The 20,153-nt window shown below is 53.0% G+C and overlaps 1 protein-coding gene and 1 non-coding gene across 8 annotated transcripts in view; one reads left to right on the forward strand and one right to left on the reverse strand.

Annotated features, from left to right (window-relative positions):
• Positions 1–723: 723 nt before the first annotated feature.
• On the reverse strand, positions 724–854 carry LOC113455449. Its single transcript, XR_003376562.1, has one exon. It is a non-coding gene; the product is annotated as a small nucleolar RNA SNORA33 (small nucleolar RNA).
• An 864-nt stretch (positions 855–1,718) lies between these two features.
• The window catches only part of Hdac5 (histone deacetylase 5), a 37,169-nt gene continuing 18,734 nt past the window's right edge, over positions 1,719–20,153 (forward strand). For 2 of the 7 annotated variants that reach the window (XM_005369128.3, XM_013354440.2), the window contains exons 1-3: positions 1,719–1,865; positions 7,497–7,707; positions 14,301–14,375. In XM_005369128.3, the coding sequence (XP_005369185.1) occupies positions 7,686–7,707; positions 14,301–14,375 (97 nt within the window). In that variant the 5' untranslated portion in view covers positions 1,719–1,865; positions 7,497–7,685. Of the gene's footprint in view, positions 1,866–7,496; positions 7,708–12,790; positions 14,376–18,852; positions 18,970–20,153 lie in introns of those variants that run through there. The other 5 variants (XM_005369129.3, XM_026777049.1, XM_026777048.1 and 2 more) reach the window with 5 other exon arrangements.

The raw sequence follows: 20,153 nt of genomic DNA on the forward strand, positions 1-20,153 counted from the left end.
GTAGACCAGGCTGGTCTCGAACTCACAGAGATCCGCCTGCCTCTGCCTCCCGAGTGCTGGGATTAAAGGCGTGCGCCACCACCGCCCGGCCCCCATATAACTTTTTATTTTTGAAATAGGATCTCGTGAAGCTCAGGCTGGTACTGAATTCAAATTCACTATAGTGGAGAATGGTCTTGGTATCTTTATCTCTTTCTCATTTGGCTTTTTTGAGATAAGTTCTCTCTAGGAAACTCTGTTTGTCCTGGAACTTGCTAAGTAGACCAAGCTGGCCTTGAACTTGCAGAGATCCTCTTGCCTCTATCTCGCAAGTGCAGAGACTACAGGCATTTACCCACACCCTCTGCTTTAGAATGTGTGTGTGTGTGTGTGTGTGTGTGTGTGTGTGTGAGTAGGGTAGTAATGGCAAACGTCTTTAATTCTAGCACTCAAGAGGCAGTGGCAGGTGAATCTCTACGACTTTGAGGCCAGCCTGGTCTACAGAGAAAATTCCAGGATGGCCAGGACTTTTACACAGAGAAACCCTGTCTGGAAAGGCAAAATAAAATAAAAGTGTGTGTGTGTGTGTGTGTGTGTGTGTGTGTGTAAAGTGAGCATGTCAGTGTAACCATGTTGTCTTGTTTTGGGAGCTGTGTATTGAACACAGGCCTCATATGCTAGCCGCATGTTCTACTTCTAAGCTATGCTCCAGGCTGTAGATCTATACAATATTTTTTTTTGCAATATCGTGGCTGTTTTTAGGGCTCTTAAGGACAGTCACATGTCCTTAAGGCTCATTACTTGACAACGCTATTGCCAGCTCTTTCTAAATTTTTGCAGAAACATGTTCAGATAAGCAGATTAATTGTTGGCTTTACATATAATTTTTAACATCTGGATGATAGCTCGCTGAATGGACATCTCTTAGCTTATTTGCAGATACCTACCCGATATTTAGATTGTTTCTAACAGTTCACATTATTATAAACAATCTCTTTCTATGCAATATTTCCTGACAATACATTTTTGCTAGGGGAATTGCTAGGTCATTGAAAAAACTATGTAGGTTTAAAAGCACAGCCATGTCCTATTGACATGTAGTGAGGATGGCACCAAAGTTGGAGACCAGCAGTCTTTTAGGTTCTTGGTTTGCTCCTTTGAAGGCCAGGGACAGTTAACAACCAATGCTGGCTTTATCCAAGGAGTTTCTACACCAAGATGCAGCGTTGCTGCGGTTTAGGCATGGTGGGCTAGAGACCTGTTCAAGCTAAGCTTCCAGCCTCGCTGCCCCTGCAGGGTCTTCCACTTCCCAGGCAGCCCCTAGGATCCTCCCCCCCCCCCCAAGTCCTACTCCATACCCTCCCCCTAGCAGGGGAAGGGCGTGTTAGGGAACAGCTCAGGCGAGCAAAGATTGCACCATCCACTGTTTGTAAAGGAAGTCGACAAAGCGCAGAGAACAAAATCATAGATCCACACATCCAGGTCCTGCAGCAGCCGGGATCCGAGTTACACTCATTTCATTACTTGGCGCAGAGGTCGGGCCCCTTCTTGGCCACCTCCGCCCCAGCCTAACCTTGGGTTGAGTACCGTCCCTTTAAGGAGCTGTCACGGTGGCGCTATTGGCCCCGCCCATCTGGGGGGAGGGCCAACTAGGAGGGGAGGGGTTCGTGGCTGAAGCCCGAGGGGGGGGGTCTGGGTCTATTTTTAGCTCGGGGTCGGATCACGTGACGGGAGTGACGTCTCTGAATGTTGTTGTTGGTGGCGGCGGCGAGCGGAGCCGGAGGAGCCGCCGCAAAGATGGAGGAGCCGTCGAGGAGGCGCTGCCGCTGCTGCTGCCGCCGCTGCTGTCGCCGCCGCCCGCGAAGCCGGAGCTCGAGCCGCAGCGGGTGAGCGCGCCGCATCCGCCGGGACCTTACCTCCCGTGGCCCCGGGACGCCCAGCTGCGCTCGATCCTCCCGCCGTCGCTGCCCGCTGGCTCCCTGCTCCCCTGTCCTTCCTCCAGGCGCGCGCGCCGAGCCAGCCCGCACCCCCAGGGGGTGTCGCGGGGCTGGGGAGCGTCGCCTCTGACTCGCCGCGCGCGCCCCTCCCTACCCCTCCCTTGCAGGGCTCCTTCTCCGCAGGTAAGGGAGGGGCCGATCTTCCCGCACCCCGCGCCCCTAAATGGCCCACAGACCAGCCGGGGATGTCTGATTTGTCTCCTCCCTGGCAGTTCATAATCCGTTGCAACAGCGATTTGAGCCTTGCACCTGGATTCTGGGCAGACCCTCTTTTCACTGGACACCCCTTTCTTGTTACTTTGCGGTGAGGGGCGCAGCCCACCCACCGTGCTTCTCCAAGTGGCTAAGAATCTACGCTTGATTTTATGCCCTTGACGTCCATGCAGGTGAAAGGGAACTGCGGGGGCCACCTTACTTCTCTGTGCCATTAATCTCACCCCCTCGCCTGTGAGGCGTTACTGCGTTTATTACCACCCTCTTCTGTCTGACACCCTTGAGCTCAGGAAAAAGCTGGGAGATGAATTGGTGATCTTCCTTGGCTAGGGTAGATCCCTCCCCCCCCCACCCAGTTTTCATCTTGGGTTTGTTTCTCATGGGGCAGGGGTTCTGATAGTGCCTTGTTAATAACTTGGGGGAGTCGGCTTCCCCACCCATCCCTGAGGCCCTCAGGAAGATGAGAACTGGCTGGGTGATAAGTAATTGATCTAGAAGCTGGGGGCGGGGAGTAGAGTGTGCTTCATTTCGGGGAGGTGACCACTTGATGTCCCTGCGTTTGGCCCTTCTAAGATGCGCTTTGTTCCTGAAGAGGAAGGGTAGAGGCTGCAGTTGCTTTTGGGGTGTGCGGAAGGGACTCAGCGTTCTGACAGTGACCACTATGCTTCTGGGACCTGGAATTAGCTTTGGATCTTGGGGACAGGAATGAAGAGAGGGGTTTAGGGTTCAATGGGAGGGGAAGATAGAGCCAGATCCTAGGAACAAAAGGAGGCAGGGGGTGGGAGATTGAGAGGACTTTGGGTCCTGTTGGCTCTCCACTTTGGTGCTAAGGTTGTAGGCAGGGAGGCGCCTCAGTTTCTGAAGCCCAATAACACTGGGAGCCAGGAGCCCATCCGGGGTGTTTAGAGGGGTCTGTGGATGAGCCATGTTGGGGGCTGCCTGCTTTTTTCCTTCCAATCTTCCCTTTCCTTTCCTTTCCTTTCCCTCCTTGAACAACAAAGCTTGGGGAGAACTTGGTTTGCTTCCTCCTTCTTCCTTAAACCTCTCGCCCTCCTTCCACTTAGACTTGGATCTGGACTAGGTCTTGTCAAAGATGAGAATAGCTGAGTTAAAGGAGTAGGCTCCTAGCATCTCTTGACACACTGGGGGCCAGAGAGGTCCCAGATGCACATTCCGGGCAGGGGGCGGCATGTAGAAAATGACTGGTCTGGGCCAGTCCCTCCTCTTCCTCAGTGTGTCCTCCAAGGAACATGAAATCTGGAGTGGGGGTAACGGTGTCACATGCACCTCCCACCCCAAGTCGCAGCAGAGATAAGAGCTTTGCTTTCCGTTTCTTAGGGGTGATAGCGGTGTGCTTAGATATGGGGGCTTGGGGATGGGGGGCCCTTGTTGTTTCCGTATGGCAGAGGAGGGGGCGCAGCCTCAGGAGCTGGAGGTCATGCAGTTGGTGCTGAAGTACCAGCTGCTCTTTAATAATGAAGTCTTCCTACTCACATCCCTTTGAGGAGGGATGTCTGGAACACAGCATCAGGCTTAGCCAGCCTGCTAGAGGACTCACTCCTGTTGGGGGGTGGTGTGAGAAAGACAGTGGGGGGGGCGGCAATTCTTGGCACTTTGGAGCGTGTTGCTTGCTCATGAATGAAAACCTGATGCAGCCCGTGAGGGGCCTATTGTAGCTGACTTCAGCTAATTAAACTTTCTCTCCCTTTCTTCTCCCCCTGCCCACCTCACCCCAGCCCCAGCCTCAGCCCTTTCTTGAATGGGAGCCCTGTCTGGTAGTGCTGGGGTGGGGGGAGTATCATCATTCTGTCTGAGGTTTTAGGGCAAACAGACCCTGTCTAATGCCCTCTGTCTCCACCTCCTCCCTTCCCCCTCTTTTTTTTTTTTTTTCTAGAAATAGCAGCCTCCTCCATCTGGCTTGTGCAGATGCCTGGAGCTGCGTCTGAGCAGACAAACAGAAATGGGCCGATTGCAAAAATGAATTTGTCAGCCTGGTGCCTTTTTTCCCTCCCTTGTTACCTTCCTCCTTTCCCTAGTTTGGGGCCTGCATGGCTTCCATCCTCCTGGACTTCTGTTGGCTCAGCTTGGGGGATGGGAGGCCCAGGGCAGTGGAAGCTCCAGGAGGAGGTTGGGAGTAGTTGTCTACCATGGCTGGAGTCAGAGGAGCTGAGATGAGAAACCGCTGGTGCCTTTGGGTGGGATACGTCTGGGCTTTGAGCTTTGCCAGGCAGTGAATAAGTGAAGCCTGTCTCATCGATGCAGAGGCTGTGTTTCAAACTGCTGGGCCCTGTTCTCTATGACGTAGGGTGTGGCCCCTGACCTGAGAGTGGCCCTGGGCTGGGAGTTCAAGCCTCTTTCAGGCTGAGAGTTGGCGCGTCGGGAGTGGGAGGCATGGTGATTGTGGAGGGGAATTTGGAAGGAGCTGTCTGAGGGACAGGATCTCTGTAGGAAGCTGTAGTGAACTTGTGGCCCTTGGACATTGCACGGCTCTGGTCACCTTTTCCTGTGTGCACGATCTCCCACCTTCCGCTGGAGTTTTTATTGCTAGTGACTGAAGTGGGGTTGCCTCTCTAGGGTTTCTGCCTTCTTCACCTGAGCAGAGCCTGTTGGTGGAGGTTCTGTCCTTCCCTGCACTCTTCCTTGCCCCAATACCCTGGATGGAGTACAAGGTAGGTTCAGACCCTGGACTAGTCAGGAAAAAGGACAGAGTTGAGAGGGGAGCAGGGCCTTGGGGGTGCTGGAGGTATACACTGGGTTGTTGTCCCTGTGGGGGGTAGTTCATCAGGCACAGAGCTCCCGGCCCCTAGCTACCCACAGAGACCTTCTTGTGACAGTAGTGGGCCACATCTCTGCTGAAGAGGCGCGAAGGGCTCAGGCTGTCCGCTCTTCCCTTGCCCCATCCTAATCGGGCTGTGAAGGCTTCTTTGTTTCCCAGGAAGTCATGCTGGTGGTTCTTGTTCACTTGGCAGACCTGTGAAGTGGGGAGATGTCCTTTGCAGGTGGATAGGGCCCCTGGGTCCCATGCTGTGAGGAGCGATGGAACATAAGTCCACCCTGAGCCCACTGTGTGAGTCCAAGGGGCTGTCTCCTTCCACAGTGGTGCTAGGTGAGGATGAGGGGGTTAAGGGCTGAGCGTCACCAGTTATGGGGCCCTTGGGAGCTATTCCTCTCGAGTGTCCTGCCTTGGAGGTTTCTCTCACTAAATAGATGGGCTGTGCTACTTAGGCTGCTGCCAGCCGTGGGAATTTCTGAACCTGTGCTCCTCAACCCACGGGAAAGGGTGTGAGCGGGACTGGGCGCCAGCCCTGGTGTGGGCTCCGGCTGAGCTGGCCTGCCCACGCGGGCCCTGCCAGGGCACCAGCAGCCCCACCTGCTGCATTCCTGAGCTTGGTCCCAGACCTGTGCAGGTTCTTCTGTCTTCAGCTTCCATCTTTCAGTCCTGAATCCTGATCTGAATATACCTTTCTGTAGCCACATAGTCCCAAACAGCAGGGAGCAGCGGGCCCAGGAGCCCTGCGTCTTTGCCTGCATTCTTTTGACCCTGCCAAGGAAGGTTAGGGGCTTCTAGGCTCCAACTGGACCTCACCCTTGGGAATCTTTGATGAGGATGGAGGGTTTATAGAGATTTCATACTGGCAGGAGGAGCGGCTGTCTGGGAGATAGAGCTGATTGCCTGCTTGGGGTTGGGGAGCAGAGTTAGGGCTTTAAGATTGGCAGCTCTGGTCGCTTCCTGACACTTGCTCTCATAGGGCATTGGAGAGCTTGGCTTCTTTTGGAAGCAAATGAATGAGATCATGTCTGGGTGCATCGAGGGCTGTTTAGGGATTGGTCCAGGTGGGTGCTGCCTAGTGTCTAAGGCTTGAAGATTAACTATGGGGCTAGGGTGTGGACTCTAGCATGACCATGGTTCCATTACTCCGTTGACTTTGGTTACTCTGGGCCTTTTGGTGCCTTTGTCTAAACTGGGAAAAGGTGTCCTTTTTTCTGGGAGAGTCAGTACATGTCAGGTCATTGCTTGACAGGCAGTACACGGGCTGGATTTCATGGTTGCTTCCATAGAGCACAACCCAAGCAACACACAAAGCCCTGGGTTGGGGCCCAGAAACTTCAGCACATCTACAGCGAGTGCTGGGCCTGTTTGACTTTCCCAGTTCATAAAACACACTCTTGTGCCCTGACTCATTGTGGTGTTGGGAAGACAAGAAAGTATGTTTCATCTCCAGAGATGGGTGGCAAAGGCTTCGAACACATGGAGAAGATGCCTGGCCTGAGAGTCCCAGAACTGCTGGTCTGGGTGTCAGTTCCTTCCTGAACTTAAAAAATTGTTTGTTTGTTTTTGAAGACAGGGTTTCTTTGTGTAGCCTTGGCTGTCTTAGAACTAGTTCTGTAGACCAGACTGGCCTCGAACTCACAGAGATCTGCCTGCCTCTCCCTCCCGAGTGCTGGGATTAATGGCATGCACCACTACCACCCAGCTGAATTTTAAACATTTTATTATTACTATTACTATTATTATTGTTGTTGTTGTTTTTGTTTTGAAACAGGGTTTCTTTGTGAACTAGCTCTGTAGACCAGGCTGGCATCAAACTCAGAGATCCACCTGCCTCTGCTGGGATTAAAGGTGTACACCCCCCGCCCCGCTTATTAGTATTTTTTAATTACATTTATTTGTATGTGTAGATGTATATGTGTGGATGCGTAGATGGCACAATGAATACATGGAGGTCAGAGGACAACTTTTATGAGTTGATTCTTTCCTTCTACCATGTGGGTAGGACTGAACTCTGGTCATCAGGCTTGGCAGCAAGCACCTTTACCTGCTGAGCCTGCTCACTGGCCCTGCCTGGTGTTTTTTGGAGGCAGGATCTCCAGTAGCCCTGGCTAGCGTTAAGTTTATGTAGTCAAGTTTGACCTTGAACTTCTGATCCTCCCAAGGCGCGTGCCAAGGTACCCAGTAGCTCTCTCCCTGAACTTCTGTGAGGGATCCCAGGTCAGCTCAGTCTTTCCCGTTGCCACAAATTGTGGCCAGAATCTTCCTATACATTGTTGGTGACTTAGGCACCTTCCGGAGTCTCTAAGGGCTCCACACCTGGCAATGCCTGCAGAGATTGATGTGGCCATTTCCTGTCCCTTGGGTATCAATTAGGAAGAGAAGAAATAAGAGTCCAGTCCAGTTCAGTTTTTCCTGTGTGCCCTGGTCAGGTGGCCCTCCCTCTCTTCCTAGGTACAAGCTGACCGCTCCAAGGTCTCCCTTGGCTCTCAGAGTCCCGAGTTAGGGACCGCTAACCCTGCTCCGTCTCTCCCCAGGGATGCCGTTCTGAGTGCCTGACTGCCTCACCCCGAAGGATGGCCTTGGATGGGCATTAGAGGCATTGCGGCCCCGGGCTCCTGTCCCATCCGTCTGTCTGTTATCGTCTGTCTCTCTTGACATCACCGCAGCTCCACCCCCTCCCGTCCCAGCCCCCAACGCCAGCTTCCTGCAGGCCCAGAGCCGGCATGAACTCTCCCAACAAGTCGGGTAAGAGCTGTGAGGTTGGAGAGGAGCCTCCTGGGGCAGTTTTGGATACAATGGGCTGTGGGGTTTCCTGCCCAGGCCAGCTGACTGCCAATGTTTGAGCTGTCAAGGATTGAAGGAATGAAGAGTGGAGAACTCACCAAAAAAAAAAAAAAAAAAGGCCAGAGGCCAACTGTGAGGCAGACCTGGGAATCAATCGCTCTGGGCTCTGGAAGGGTCTGGGTCTCCCTCTGCCCCCATGCCTACCTTCAACATGAGAGCTTTGGGTACCTGAGATGGTGGTGTGAATCTCTCCGGGTAGCCTGGGACAGTGTTAGAAGCATTTCCCTGGATGCAGCTGAGTGTTTGTGCTACTTCTTGTGGTGGTGGCTTTTTCCCTTGCTGGAGTGTCTCTTGTTCCATACCTTTTTTCTGGTGGAGCCTTTCAGGGCCTTATGCCTTAGGCTTGGGTATACATTGTGGGGAAGTCTTGGCCTTCTGCTGAGTGCAAAATAGATCACCCTCTTCCTCTTGGTAGATTTCTAAGCTGGGGTCATGGCTCCCGTTCCTCTCTGTTGGGACCCTGCTCAGTGCTGCCAGGAATAGTCTGTGGGTGGGACTCTAGGTAGCTTTCTGTTTGGGTGTATCCAGTTATGTGCCCCTGAGGATAGATCCAGAAGTCTCGAGCTGGACCCTCCCGAGTTTCCCAGGAGGTTACAGGTTAGTGTGGTCAGAGTGGTGGCTGCCTTTTGTCCTCAGCTACCTTGCCCTGCAGTGTGACAAGTCCTGCATCTATCCTGTCCAACTTCAGTCCTTCCCAGCACACCCTGTCCCTGCATCGTTTTCTGCAAGCATGGATAGATGAATATTTTCCCTCTTAAGAGAAAGGGAAGTTGAAGGCATTGGATAAAAACTGAGCTGCAAGAAGAAGGGAGGAATCCCACCTCCAGCTTCGTTCCCTCGCCACCTTCTTTCTGTGTTGGTGGTTCCTCCTGGGGTCGACCTGTTCTTGCCTTTGTTCAGCCCCTAAGGGTTGCACCAGGCAGGCTCTAGAGCTCTGGCTTCCTGTCTTATCCTCTTAGGCTGGATGGTGAGAGGGATGGAAGAGGCCCGATGACTGTTCACCGGTCCCTCGGTTCTGCTCTTTGCACGTCAGGCGTGACTGGCAATAATGCTGCTTGCTTCCTTTCTCTGAGCCACTTTCATATCTGCTTCACATGGGGGTTGGGAGCTGACCCTTGACCAGGGGCACAGAAGCTGCCCGGGGACATCTGTTGGTGGCTTGGGAAGGACATTTCTTAGCATTAAGTAGGGTTTTGTTCTCTAGCAGTGGAAGGTTATCATAATCCACTCAGGGTGAGAGATTTACTAGGCTGTATTCTAGACACCAATGGTCCAGGTTCTCCTCCTGCCATCCTCCCAGAGCTGGCAGGTGTGCACCAGCTTGGCAGCTTCTGAGCTCTGGCAGGATAGGCATCCTTGGTGACCTGCCTCCTGGTTGGCTTTCCAGCTGCCCCCAGCAGGGGGAGATGCTGTCTTTTCCATGTATGGGACGGGGGGACACAGAATATAGAACTTCTTTTTAGGACCGGTGAGAGGCATCAAAACAGGGGTCTTCGCTTACGGCAAGAGGTGAGCTGCTGTGGCCCTTCCCATAGTTTTTCCTACGGTTCCGGGGCTGGCTACTCTAGTGGGCTCCAGCTGCCCTCTGCCATGGAGACAGCCAGTGTACACAGCTTTTTCTCTTTGAGGGGCTCAGCATCTATTCTCTGAGTTCAGCTGGCATCTGGATTGGGGCTGTTGATGCCCAGAGGCTGGCAGAAGCTGAGAATACATGCCTCAGAATTCCACAGAAATAAAGTGAAACCCCAATTTGTAACCAGAGCCCCTAGGTGTCCAGTTCCCTGTGGACATCTTGCAGAAGCCCCCCCCCCCCAAAGAAAGAGAGATTTGAAGCCCTAGGGACAGGCAGCAGACAGGAAGGAGTGATGAGTGTGACCCATCGCCTCCACATCCTGGCCCCACTTGCTCTCTTCTCCCTAGGGCAGTCAGACTCAGGGTGGGGTACAGCAGTTCGCTTTCTCTCTGTCCTCTGCTTTTTCTCACCATAAGAACTTTTGGTTTGACAAGTCCTTGCTTGGCATCACCAACGAGGCTGGACTGGTGGAACAGAGTAAGAAGCCAGGAAATAGTCCATCCCTGTCATCCCAGCCTGTAAATCAGCATGCAAGTTCCTGCTGAGGGGTAGCAGGTGGAGATTAAGTGATCTGCTTCTGGGCCCACCACTTCAGGCAATGGGCACTCAATTTGTATACTTCTGGGTTGGGCTGCATGCCAACGCTTGACCTCATCTACCTCTCTGTTCATCTGAGGATTCTGCTTCCCAGAAGAGGCCGGTCTGCTCCTGTCTACTTTCTACCTTTCTCTTTTGGCAGAAGAGGGTGCTTTTTTTTTTTTTTTGAGGCAGTGTTTCTCTGTGTAGTCCTGGCTGTCCCAAAACTCACTCTGTAGATCAGACTAGTCTTGAACTCACAGAGATCTTCTGCCTTTGCCTTTGAGTGCTGGGATTATTAAAGGCGTGTGCCATCACCGCCCAGCTTTCCTCCACCCCCCCTTTTTTTGTGGTCAGGCATTCTTTATTTTTATGGACCCAGTGCTGTCTATACATTCTCCTCCATGGGATTAAAGACCGATCGAATCTGTAGCAGTCTGATTTGGCCTCATTGGCTTGAAGGAGCCTCCCTGGGACCTAGGTCCTCGACTGCCCTGGCCATACCCTGTTCTCGGTGCCATTGCTCATAGAGGGACAAGAATGTGGCCTGCCATGTGATCCTGTCTGGGTGTTTGTTGGTGGGGCCCTGGAGGAGGCATCCATAGCCCAGCGTGGGAGGGAGATGAACCTCACGATAACACCTGTCTGCCCAGCACCTCCTCGCACCCTCTACACTTTCTCTCCTTCCCTTTCCCAGGAGGGAGGGCGGCTGCCCCCTCCCTTTGGGGTGACCAGAGAAACTGGGGCATGGGTGTGGGGTGGAGCCAGGAACCTTGGCGTCCTGTCTCCCTGCCTCAGGCTCTGCTTCTGAGCCCCTGGGAGGGCAGCCAGCCAGCCAGGAGGAGAAAGTGGGTCAGTGCTGGCCTGGGCAGGGGTCTGGGGAAAAGACCCTTGGTTTCCTTCTCTACTGAGGTGCTTTAACAGGTTAGAATTTGTTCTTTTTTTCTCTGCCTTGCTTCATCATCCCAGAGGGATTGAAGGTTTAGGACTGGATGGTGAGAGGAGTCAGGGTCAACCCAGAGGGGAGGTAGATGCCAAAGGAGATATCCACATTTTTCTTGTAGTTGGTTTTAAATGAGAAGATTCCGCCAGTACCTAACCGTGGACCTGGCTCATGGTAGTTCCTGGGCCATAATGATGGGTCCCAGCATGACTGGGCTCAAAGGATTAAACTAGAGGGTAGTAGGCAGGGTTGATGTTTCCGAGGCATCTTACAGGCCAGGGTCTCAGGGCCAGCCTTAGGCTTTTTTAACTGCATGAAACAGTACTTCTCTGCCTATTCAGTCAGGGCTCCATGCCAGCTTTTGGGCCAAGGAAGTGAGGGCTGGAAGAGCTCAAGGAGGTAGCATTGGGCTCTCCTGTCTGCCCCAGCTTTAGAGGAATTGGAGGCCTTAGTGTAGCCTTAGAGGGAGGAGGTGGAGGTAGTGCTGCTGGGGAGGATAGAGCTGGTTCTGTAGCCCAAACTGGGCTTGAACTTGCTGCTGCTGCTGGCTATGGATGTGTTTCATGGACCACGTCTTTAGTTGAGTACTCGGTGAAATTTGTGGGCTAGGACTTGGGAGTTGGAGATAGGAATGGAGACGCAAGCAGAAAGAGGGGCATTGTAGCGGTGAAGGTTGAGGTTAACTATTACGAAGACTTTGTTACATTGTCTCCATCTTGGAAGAAGAAAGATTCCTGTCTTCCCTCCCGCTAGACCTGTCTCTCATGTTTCTTTGGGGGATTTTGGGAACTGCATTGAAGACATTTCTCTTCCTAGTAGAAGTTATGGTGGGGCTGACTGTTGTCCCTGAGCCCACACGTGGTAAAAAAGAGAATCCTTGTTACCAAGTTTGATAGCTTAAACCTGTAGTCCCAGCAGGGGTTAAGGCTGAGTCAGGAGGATCGCTGTGAGTTTGAGGCCAGTCTCAGCTACTGAATGAGACCCTGCCTCCAAATTTAAAAAAAAAAAAAAAAAAAAAAAAAAAGGAAGGAAGAAGAAAGGGAGTCCGTTTTGACATCAGGCTAATCTAGAGTCTGAGGGCCTTGCTCTCAGGTTGTCATGGCTGCTGACCTCCCTTGAGCAGGACTCCCTGCCTCTCTCCTGTGCCTGGGGCAGGTAGAGTGAGCCAGGACAGGGCTAGCCAGCCCTTCTGGTTGTTCCCAGCGTGGGTGGGTGGAGTGCTGGCTGGGAGGGGCTGCTGCCCCTGGCTTTCAGGGCTCCCTTGTGTCTGCTGCCTGTGGCTCTCTTGGAGGACACCCTGGTCTTCCCTCCTGTTCTCAAGAGGACCTAGTGGGCCAGGATGCAGTTGGGGAAAGGGTGGTTCACAGGTGATGTCTTCCAGCGCCAAGCGCCTGGGTTGCTCAGCTCTGCTACCTATTCTTCTAGAATCTGCCCTGGCTGTAGCATCAGGCCCCTCCCAGTTTGGTTCCTGGTCTCCCTCTGGGAACCAAACCCCTGTCCCCATCAGCATCTGCCTCTCACCATGCTCAGGAAAGCTTGCCTCTACCATCCTCATCTATGGTTTTCCTACCTGAGGGAGGAGGCCCTTGCTGAGGGAGGTGGCAGAAGCTTGGGAGCCACAGCCACCGTGTCCTGTCCTTGGTTAGACAGCTTCTCCCAGGCTTCTGACAGTAGGGTGAGGTCATCCAGTCCAGAGAGAGGACAGGTGTCCCTGGCTCCGTGCCTGGAGTGGGGGGCAAGGAGGGGCCAGAAGGGGTCCAAAATAGCAACTGTGATGTCAGACAAGGGGAGGAGGATATAGACCCAGGAATAACCAGTCTATTAAAAGGCTCCTGTGAGGTCAGGGGGCCAAGTTGGTAGGAGGCACAACCTGGGGAGAAGGGGCAGGTCAGCAGTGGGGAGTGCTGGCAGGTGGCACCAACTTTGGTGGCACAGTGGCCCCATGGCCCACGAAGGCCCAAAGAGCTGGGGCTACTCCACCAGGCCAGATGCTAATAGTTTTATGACTAACTGGAAGGCCTCCAACCCCAAGGCTTTCTATTTGAGCTCTGGAGATCCTTGTCCCTGGGGCAGACTGTGTGTGTCTTTGCCTGTCAGATATGGTGGTCAGAACCTCAGAACTCCATCCCTCTCATGGGAGCATCTCTATGACCGGAGTGACTTTCATCTTGCTGTACCTCAGTTTCCCCCATCTTGGTCTCTTTCTGTTAGCATGAAGGCGATGGTGTTTGTGATGCCCTCAGCGCGGGCACTGGGTACCTTGCCAGAAAAAACATTGATTGAGTTGAGAATGGGCAGGTGCTGTCCAGCCCCCTGCCTGGCCTGGGCAAGGCCTGCCCAGAGAGTCTCTCGGCTCTGGCTCTCTGAAAGAAAGCCCGGAAAGCCCAACTGCCAGAGGTGGCACTCTAGAATGGGTGGGAGAGAGCTGCCACCCTCCTGCTATTTAGGGTCCCCCTGATAGTAAGAGTGTAGGGAGGCATCTCCCAGCTCTGTGGGAAGGCAGCAGTTAAACAAACTCCACAGGCTGTTAGGAGGAGGTGTGAGGTTAGTCCAGGTGGCTGGTTGTCTGTCACCTCTCCCTAGTCTTTTTGATTCCTTTCCTTGCTCTGCACGGAAAGGGGGACAGTGGCAGATCCAGGCTGGCTTCTTGGTGTCCGATCCATTGTTTGCCCACAGCAGTAACCAGAGCTGATCCCAGGTGCTGGGTCCCCTGCCTGCACCCTTCACCAGTCCAGCCACTGGCCACCCAGGTCTGTGGCCTTGGCCCTGAGTGCAGGCCACCCCAGTCCCCCCTCCCCCTTGACTGGCGCTTCCTCCTGGGGTGGAACGCGCCTCCCCCCATGGGGCCTCCGCCAGGCCTGGGCTCCTGGCAGCCAGCCGGCGGCTCCCTGAGCATGCTCCACCTATTTATAGACAGGGCCCTCCCCCAACTGCTATTTCAGTCTCCTGCCAGCTGCCGGCGGCTCATTCGGGGAGGAGGAGCAGGGAGCCAGGCCCAGAGCTGTCACCGGTGGGGCTGGGAGGGAACACAGAGAGCCTGCCTGCCCACTGAGCTCCCCTTCCTGTCCCCTGAGCACCCAGCCATAGCCCAACTCCTGGAACCTTTGGACGGGCCTTGGTCCATGCTCCTGTAGTAGAGAGCCCGCCTACAGCCTCATTAGCCTCCCTGCCTCCGCTGCCTCCAGAGCGCCCAGGCCGGATGAGGCGCCTCCTTGCCTTGTGGGTCCCAGCGGCAGTGGCCTGAGGGAGTCCTTGAGCAGCCAGCTGGCCCGACTGACCACCTTCCTCCCCTCACTGGCCTCCGCCTCGGGCGGCCCCTCCCTGGCATGCTGCTGGTGCCCAAGGCACAGGGGCTCGTGGAGATGCTGCAAACCATCTATGAGACCGAGTCCTGTTTCTCAGCAGATGGCATGTCAGGCCGGGAACCATCCTTGGAAATCCTGCCACGGACTCCTCTGCACAGCATCCCTGTGGCAGGTAAGTAGCTCTGTGTCCCCACCTGCCCTCAGATCTCGGGCATCCTGCTACCTGGATTGAGCATCTTACCGTGAGCCTTGCCCCACTGGGGTCTTGCTTCAGACTTTCTTGAGAGTTCCATGGATTGGAAGAGCTGTGCTTCTAGGGCAGTCTCTCTTCCCTCCTTTTCACCCTGCCTCCTAGCCACCCTCTGCTGCATCCCTCTGGTGCCTTTGCCTCCAGCAGGATCAGCTCAGCTGTGAGGGGCTGGGGCTTCTTAGAGGATTCTGGCCTAGTTGGCACTATGGTCAGAGGGGAGGAAGTGGGTCAGTGACCTGTGTTCAGGCTCTCTGCTCCCCACAATTGAGCAGAAGAAGCATGCACCTGGGGTACCTATAGGAATCAGAAATGTCCTGGCTTTTGTGGCTTGGTTTGACCTGGTCAGGGTACTGTGACTTTGGCAAGTTTTTGGTCAGGAGACTTCTGCGATTGGACCTTTAAGGAGGAGGCTCAATGGGATAGGATAGAGCAGAGACTAGCAGTTGGGATGTTGAAGGATTGTGGCTGCCATAGTTCCTAGCTCCCTGCTGTCTAGTCCAGTTCCTGACGACAGAAAAGTGGTACTTTGACTCAGGTGTGCTTGAAGATGCTCTAACGTAAGCTTGGGGATTCCTAGCCCTGCCACCTTCTCTGGGGAAACTTTTTTGATCCTTGGTGGGAGGTGGAGTCACCCCAAAGCTGGCCACTCCTTCTTTCACTCCCAGGAACCTGTTGGCAGCATCAGGCCCTTCTGGTACAGCCTCCCTACCAGGCTGGCACCACAAGATGCTTCCTCCAGGGAGGGGCCTGCTGGACCCATGCCCGCTTGGCCCCTCCTGGCAGTGACTGGCTTGGTACTTGTGAGAGAGAGAGAATATATGTGTCTGTGTGTTAGAGCCCTTGACTCTGGATATGTGGGTGTGGATCTGAAGGGTCCAGTTAGAAGGTGGGAGCTGTATGCCTCTCTGGGTACCTGTGATTTGGATGATTGGCTTTCAGCTGTCCAGGGATAAGGTTGCAATAAGTTTGGGAAATGTCAGAAGGGTGTTTTGAGAAGATTCGGAGACTCCTAGGGACACAATTTGCTGTCTGCCTGGACATGGATGAGGATGTCCACTTAGTCCCCTCTTCTAGGGCATAGTTGTGGAGACCAGCCCAGCATTGTGCCCACCAGGCCTATGGGATGGAGCTCCAAAGGCTGGTTCTTGCCCAGTGCTAATTGAGCTACAGCCCCTGTCCTCAGCGTCCAACCTGGGCCTGTGGATGTTAAGGTGGGCTCCTAGGAGGTGAAGGAATGTCTGTAGAGCATCACCTAGGGTGGGCACTAGTTGTCCACTCGTTCTGCATTGAGCCACTAGATGACCCCAAGTTTCCTCTTATTTACTTGTCTTCTTTGAATTGGACCCCAGAAATCCTGAAAGTTTAGGGCCATGTTCTTTCTGTCCCTGAGTATACCCCAGCCAATCCCTTTCTCCAGATCCCCAACCTGCCTTCTGAGCCATGGCACAGCCCCTGCTGGCAGGAGGGAGGTGTGAGTCACCCAGGCAGCTCAGGGAGAGGGCTGAGAATGTTCCCCTGAGCAGCTCTGATGCTGTGTCTGTGACGCTGCTGGGGACAGATATAGGCCTGGAGCTTGGCTGCCTTTTTTTTTTTGGACTCTGGAATGTAAATAGACATTTCAAATAGAAACACTTTAACCTTTGGGTTAAGAAAAAAAATCCACCCTAGATAAACATGGCCATGAGGGCCCAGAAGCCTGGTGTTTCCCTCCTGTCCCTTGTCCCTTCTTACACGCTCTTCTTCCGATTTCTTGAACAGCCTCCAGAGAAGATGCAAAAACCTAAGACTGAAAAAAGCTGGTTTCCAAGGGTGCTTTCTTGGATGGTGTTTCTGGTTTCCCCAGCCCAAGGAACTAGAGAAGTAGCTCTTCCAAGTTGCTGCCTCTCTGACCTTTGTAGCAGCAAGTCCTGGGAATTCTTATTTGGGGGCAGCTTTTGCTCCCTGTGCTGTCTTGTTGGCTGCCAACACCCAGCACCCAACACAGTGGGTGGCACCTAGATGAATGAGTGTTGCATGAGGGGGCGGAGGCCCAACCTTTTGGCAGGATGCCCAGGCGCTATTCTGGGTCTTGACCTGGTGGCTGAATAGAGACAGCTACGGTGGGCACCTAAGGGTAAATCAGTTCAAGAGGGACAGACACACTCTGCTCTTCCTGATTAAGGAAGGGACAAGGAGACAGTTTCTGCTTCCACTGCTGGTGACTGGCGGCCTCTCTTGACAGATGGGTGGCTCTATCTAGCTACCCTGTCACTGCCTTGTGCACAGTGGGCACCTCCACTTGGCCTTTAGCTCCACTGTGGGATTCCCAATGACCCAGAGTTGGGCTCTGATTTTCCCGTTTCTTTCTGGTTGAGCTGAGTCCTGGACACTATGAGAAGGAATGGCAGAAGAGGGAACTTCTCTGCCCCCTGAGGAAGGTATGGATCTGGCGTGTGCCAGGAAGGAAGGAATGCTCTGGATGTTGGGAAGTCCCATGGGAAACTGGGGCTTTCCCTGGCTGTTCTTATTTAGGCTCTTGAGGCCATTCCGAGCATGGCTGTGTGTCAGGAATGTGTAGGTGTGGGGATGCCAGGAAGGTAGGAAGGGCAGGACTTGAATGGACCTAATATTGTAACACACGAGGTGACGAGGATACCCGGGACTTTCCTCGCTGGTTTCTTTTAAGAAGGACATTAATAACCCACATTCCATAATTGAGAAGGACCAGAGAAGTCAAAGAACTTACCCAAGATCACAGAATAAGTAGGCATTAAGATTTGAATTCAGGTCTGTCTGTGTGGGGCCATTGTTAATCCATACAAAAACTTTTACTCAAGCCGGGCGGTGGTGGCGTACGCCTTTAATCCCAGCACTTGGGAGGCAGAGGCAGGCAGATCTCTGTGAGTTCGAGACTAGCCTGGTCTACAAGAGCTAGTTCCAGGACAGGCTCCAAAACCACAGAGAAACCCTGTCTCGAAAAACCAAAAAAAAGAACAAAACAAAACAAAAAAACCCACTTTTACTCACGTTTCTCTCAAGAATGGTCCTTTGTCTGGGTGGGTGTGTCCTTCTACCTAGTGCCTCTATGACTTAGCAACCAGAGCATGGACTAGGTTTAACTCCAGTTCGTCCCTTCAGCTGGGTGCCCATCTGCAGTATACAACCTTGACAATCTTATGTGGTAGGCCTGTCTGTGTGCCTCCAAAGATTGTGCTCCTAGAGAATGGGCCCATTCTAGCCCTACTCCTGGGCTGTCTAAGAGTAGTTGGTTTTTTTTTTTCCTCCCTATAAATGCTTGGAACCACTTAGCCAATTATCTCTCTCACTGCAGGCACTTTGACTCAAAGGAAGATGAGGGCTTGGGAACAGAGTAAAACACCCACCCGTACAGACAGCCTTCTCCTGCCCCTATGTCCTCCTACCTCATCTTGTTTTTGAGACCCTCAGCTGTCCCTTCCCCTCTGCACAGCTGCCAGACAGGAAATCAAATTAACCGTGTCCGCACACAGCTGTAACAGCTGTCAGACTGTCAACAGGAGAGAGCACAGGCAGTCCAGGAAAGCTGTGAGACAGTGGATCTTTGAATTGCAACAGAATCACCAAGGGGATGTGTTCAGATGCAGGTTCTGAGTCTGTGCGCAGCTCAGGAGGCAGCATTTAAACTCCTCCTCTGGTGGTTCTGATGTAGAGCGGGTTGGAGTCTGAGCTGTCTCTCATGTTCAGTGGCAGACCTTGGTGGGAGAAAGGCCTATGCAGGGGGAGGCTGGCTGTTACCCTAGACAGGCAAATACAATTCCCAGCAGCCTGGCAGTCTGGACAGAGGATGTTTTGAGATGCCAAGAGCAGGTGTCTGAACTTGAGCAGGGTCGGGGGATGATGGCAAGCAGCCAGGTGGACAGGGTGCCTTGCTGGACGCTCAAGCCTGGGTTGTGCACGGAGAATGGAGGCAGGCCTGCCCTGGGGCCCCTACCTCCACCATTCCCTCCAGGTAGGAGTCAATAGTCCCAGCAACAGCTGCAGGTTTTGCATGGTTACTGTGCCTTTTAATTGCCTGCAGCTTCTGTGCCCAGATCTTTTTGGGGATAGTGGGGAGGTGAGAATCTTCTTTTCTAGATAGTCTCCTAAGATCAGTGCTGACTCCAGGGATACCTTGTGTCCTCCACCTGGATTCCGCATCCCTATAAGGTCATTCAGAGGCTCAGCCTGCCTCCAGCTTTCCCTCCATTTGCTCTCCTCTCTCTTCTACCTTTGGGCTCTGGTAACCTTCGTCTGGATTGCTTGATCCTTAGGGCTCCTTGTTGAATCTCTCACTAAATTTGGCACCAGCCTCCAAGCTTTCACCTTTTTGCTTTGTAGGGAGCGGGGCAGAGAGAGCCAGGAGAGTCTAGATTAAGCGCTGGCTCCTCTGCCTCCTTTTCAGGTGACCTTGGACAAGCCTGTTCCCTCTGTGGCCTCACTTTCCTCCTCCTGCAGCTGGGGGCGTTGAGTTGCCGAGCTCCTGGGCCTTTTCCTTACTGACATTCTGAGGTTCTCTGAGGTCAGTTTCGTGTTGCTTCTGCCTTGCTGGAGGAAGGGCTGAGGGTCTCCCAGCACCTTGTCCCAGGAGGACAGAGAATAGCCTTGGGAAGAGGTGTCACATAGTGGGACACAGTAAGGTCAAGGATGGGAGGATTTCAGGCTGCTTCAGAGTGTGGGGGTTTGAAAGCAGAATCCAGAGTTTGTGTTCATTGTTCCAGGTGATGTTTTTGGGGGGGATGGATGGGATTCCACCTGCTGAGTTCTGAGCTGCAAAAAGCAGGCAGCGAAGCCAAGGAAATGGCCCTGAAATGCTTAGAGTTGAGAGGACACGGCTCCCAGAACCTCGTCTCTTTCAGTGGCACCTAGCTGCTGGTTTGTAGGAAGGGCTCTGAGGGGACAGGACCACAGAGTAACCTTCAGACAACCTGGATGAGAGCTAAGGCCTTACTGTGGCCGGAGTCTGAGCCTAGTATTCATACAGCCTAAGTGATCTGTGAAGTTGGCCTTACATTTTATTTTGTGTGCTTTTTTTTTTTGTTGAAAAAATCAAAACAAAATGCATTATTTATTTATTTTAATTTACCTATGTGTATAATTGTTTTGCCTGCTTTGTATGCCTGTGTACCATGTGCATGTCTGGTGCCTGAGGAGGTCAGAAGAGGGCACTGGATCTCCCAGGACTGGAATTACAGGTGGTTAAGAACCGTTGTGTGAGTGCCAGGAATTGAACCTGGGTTCTCTAGAAAAGCAGCTAGTGATCCTAACCGAGCCATCTCTCCACTCCTCTGTGTGTGTGTGTGTGTGTGTGTGCGTGCGTGTGTGTGTGTGTGTGTGTGTGTGAGAGAGAGAGAGAGACACAGACAGACAGACAGACAGACAGACAGAATGTCTATGTAGTCCAGGTTGACCTTGAACTTACCTCGTTGCTCAGGGATTCTCCTACCTCTACCTTCTGAGTGTTGGTATATGCCATCATATTTACTGGTTTTTTTTTTTTTGTTGTTTTTTTTTTTTACCATTTTATTTCCTAGACAGGGTCTGACTATGTAGTTCTGTTTGTCCTAGAACTTCCTGTGTAGACAAGACTGGCTTTGAACTCACAGAGACATTTTTGATCTTTTTTTTTAATATTTATTTATTTATTATGTATACAATATTCTGTCTGTGTGTATGTCTGCAGGCCAGAAGAGGGCACCAGACCTC

Source organism: Microtus ochrogaster, unplaced genomic scaffold (genome assembly GCF_000317375.1).
Source record: "Microtus ochrogaster isolate Prairie Vole_2 unplaced genomic scaffold, MicOch1.0 UNK44, whole genome shotgun sequence".
NCBI classification, from domain to species: domain Eukaryota; kingdom Metazoa; phylum Chordata; class Mammalia; order Rodentia; family Cricetidae; genus Microtus; species Microtus ochrogaster.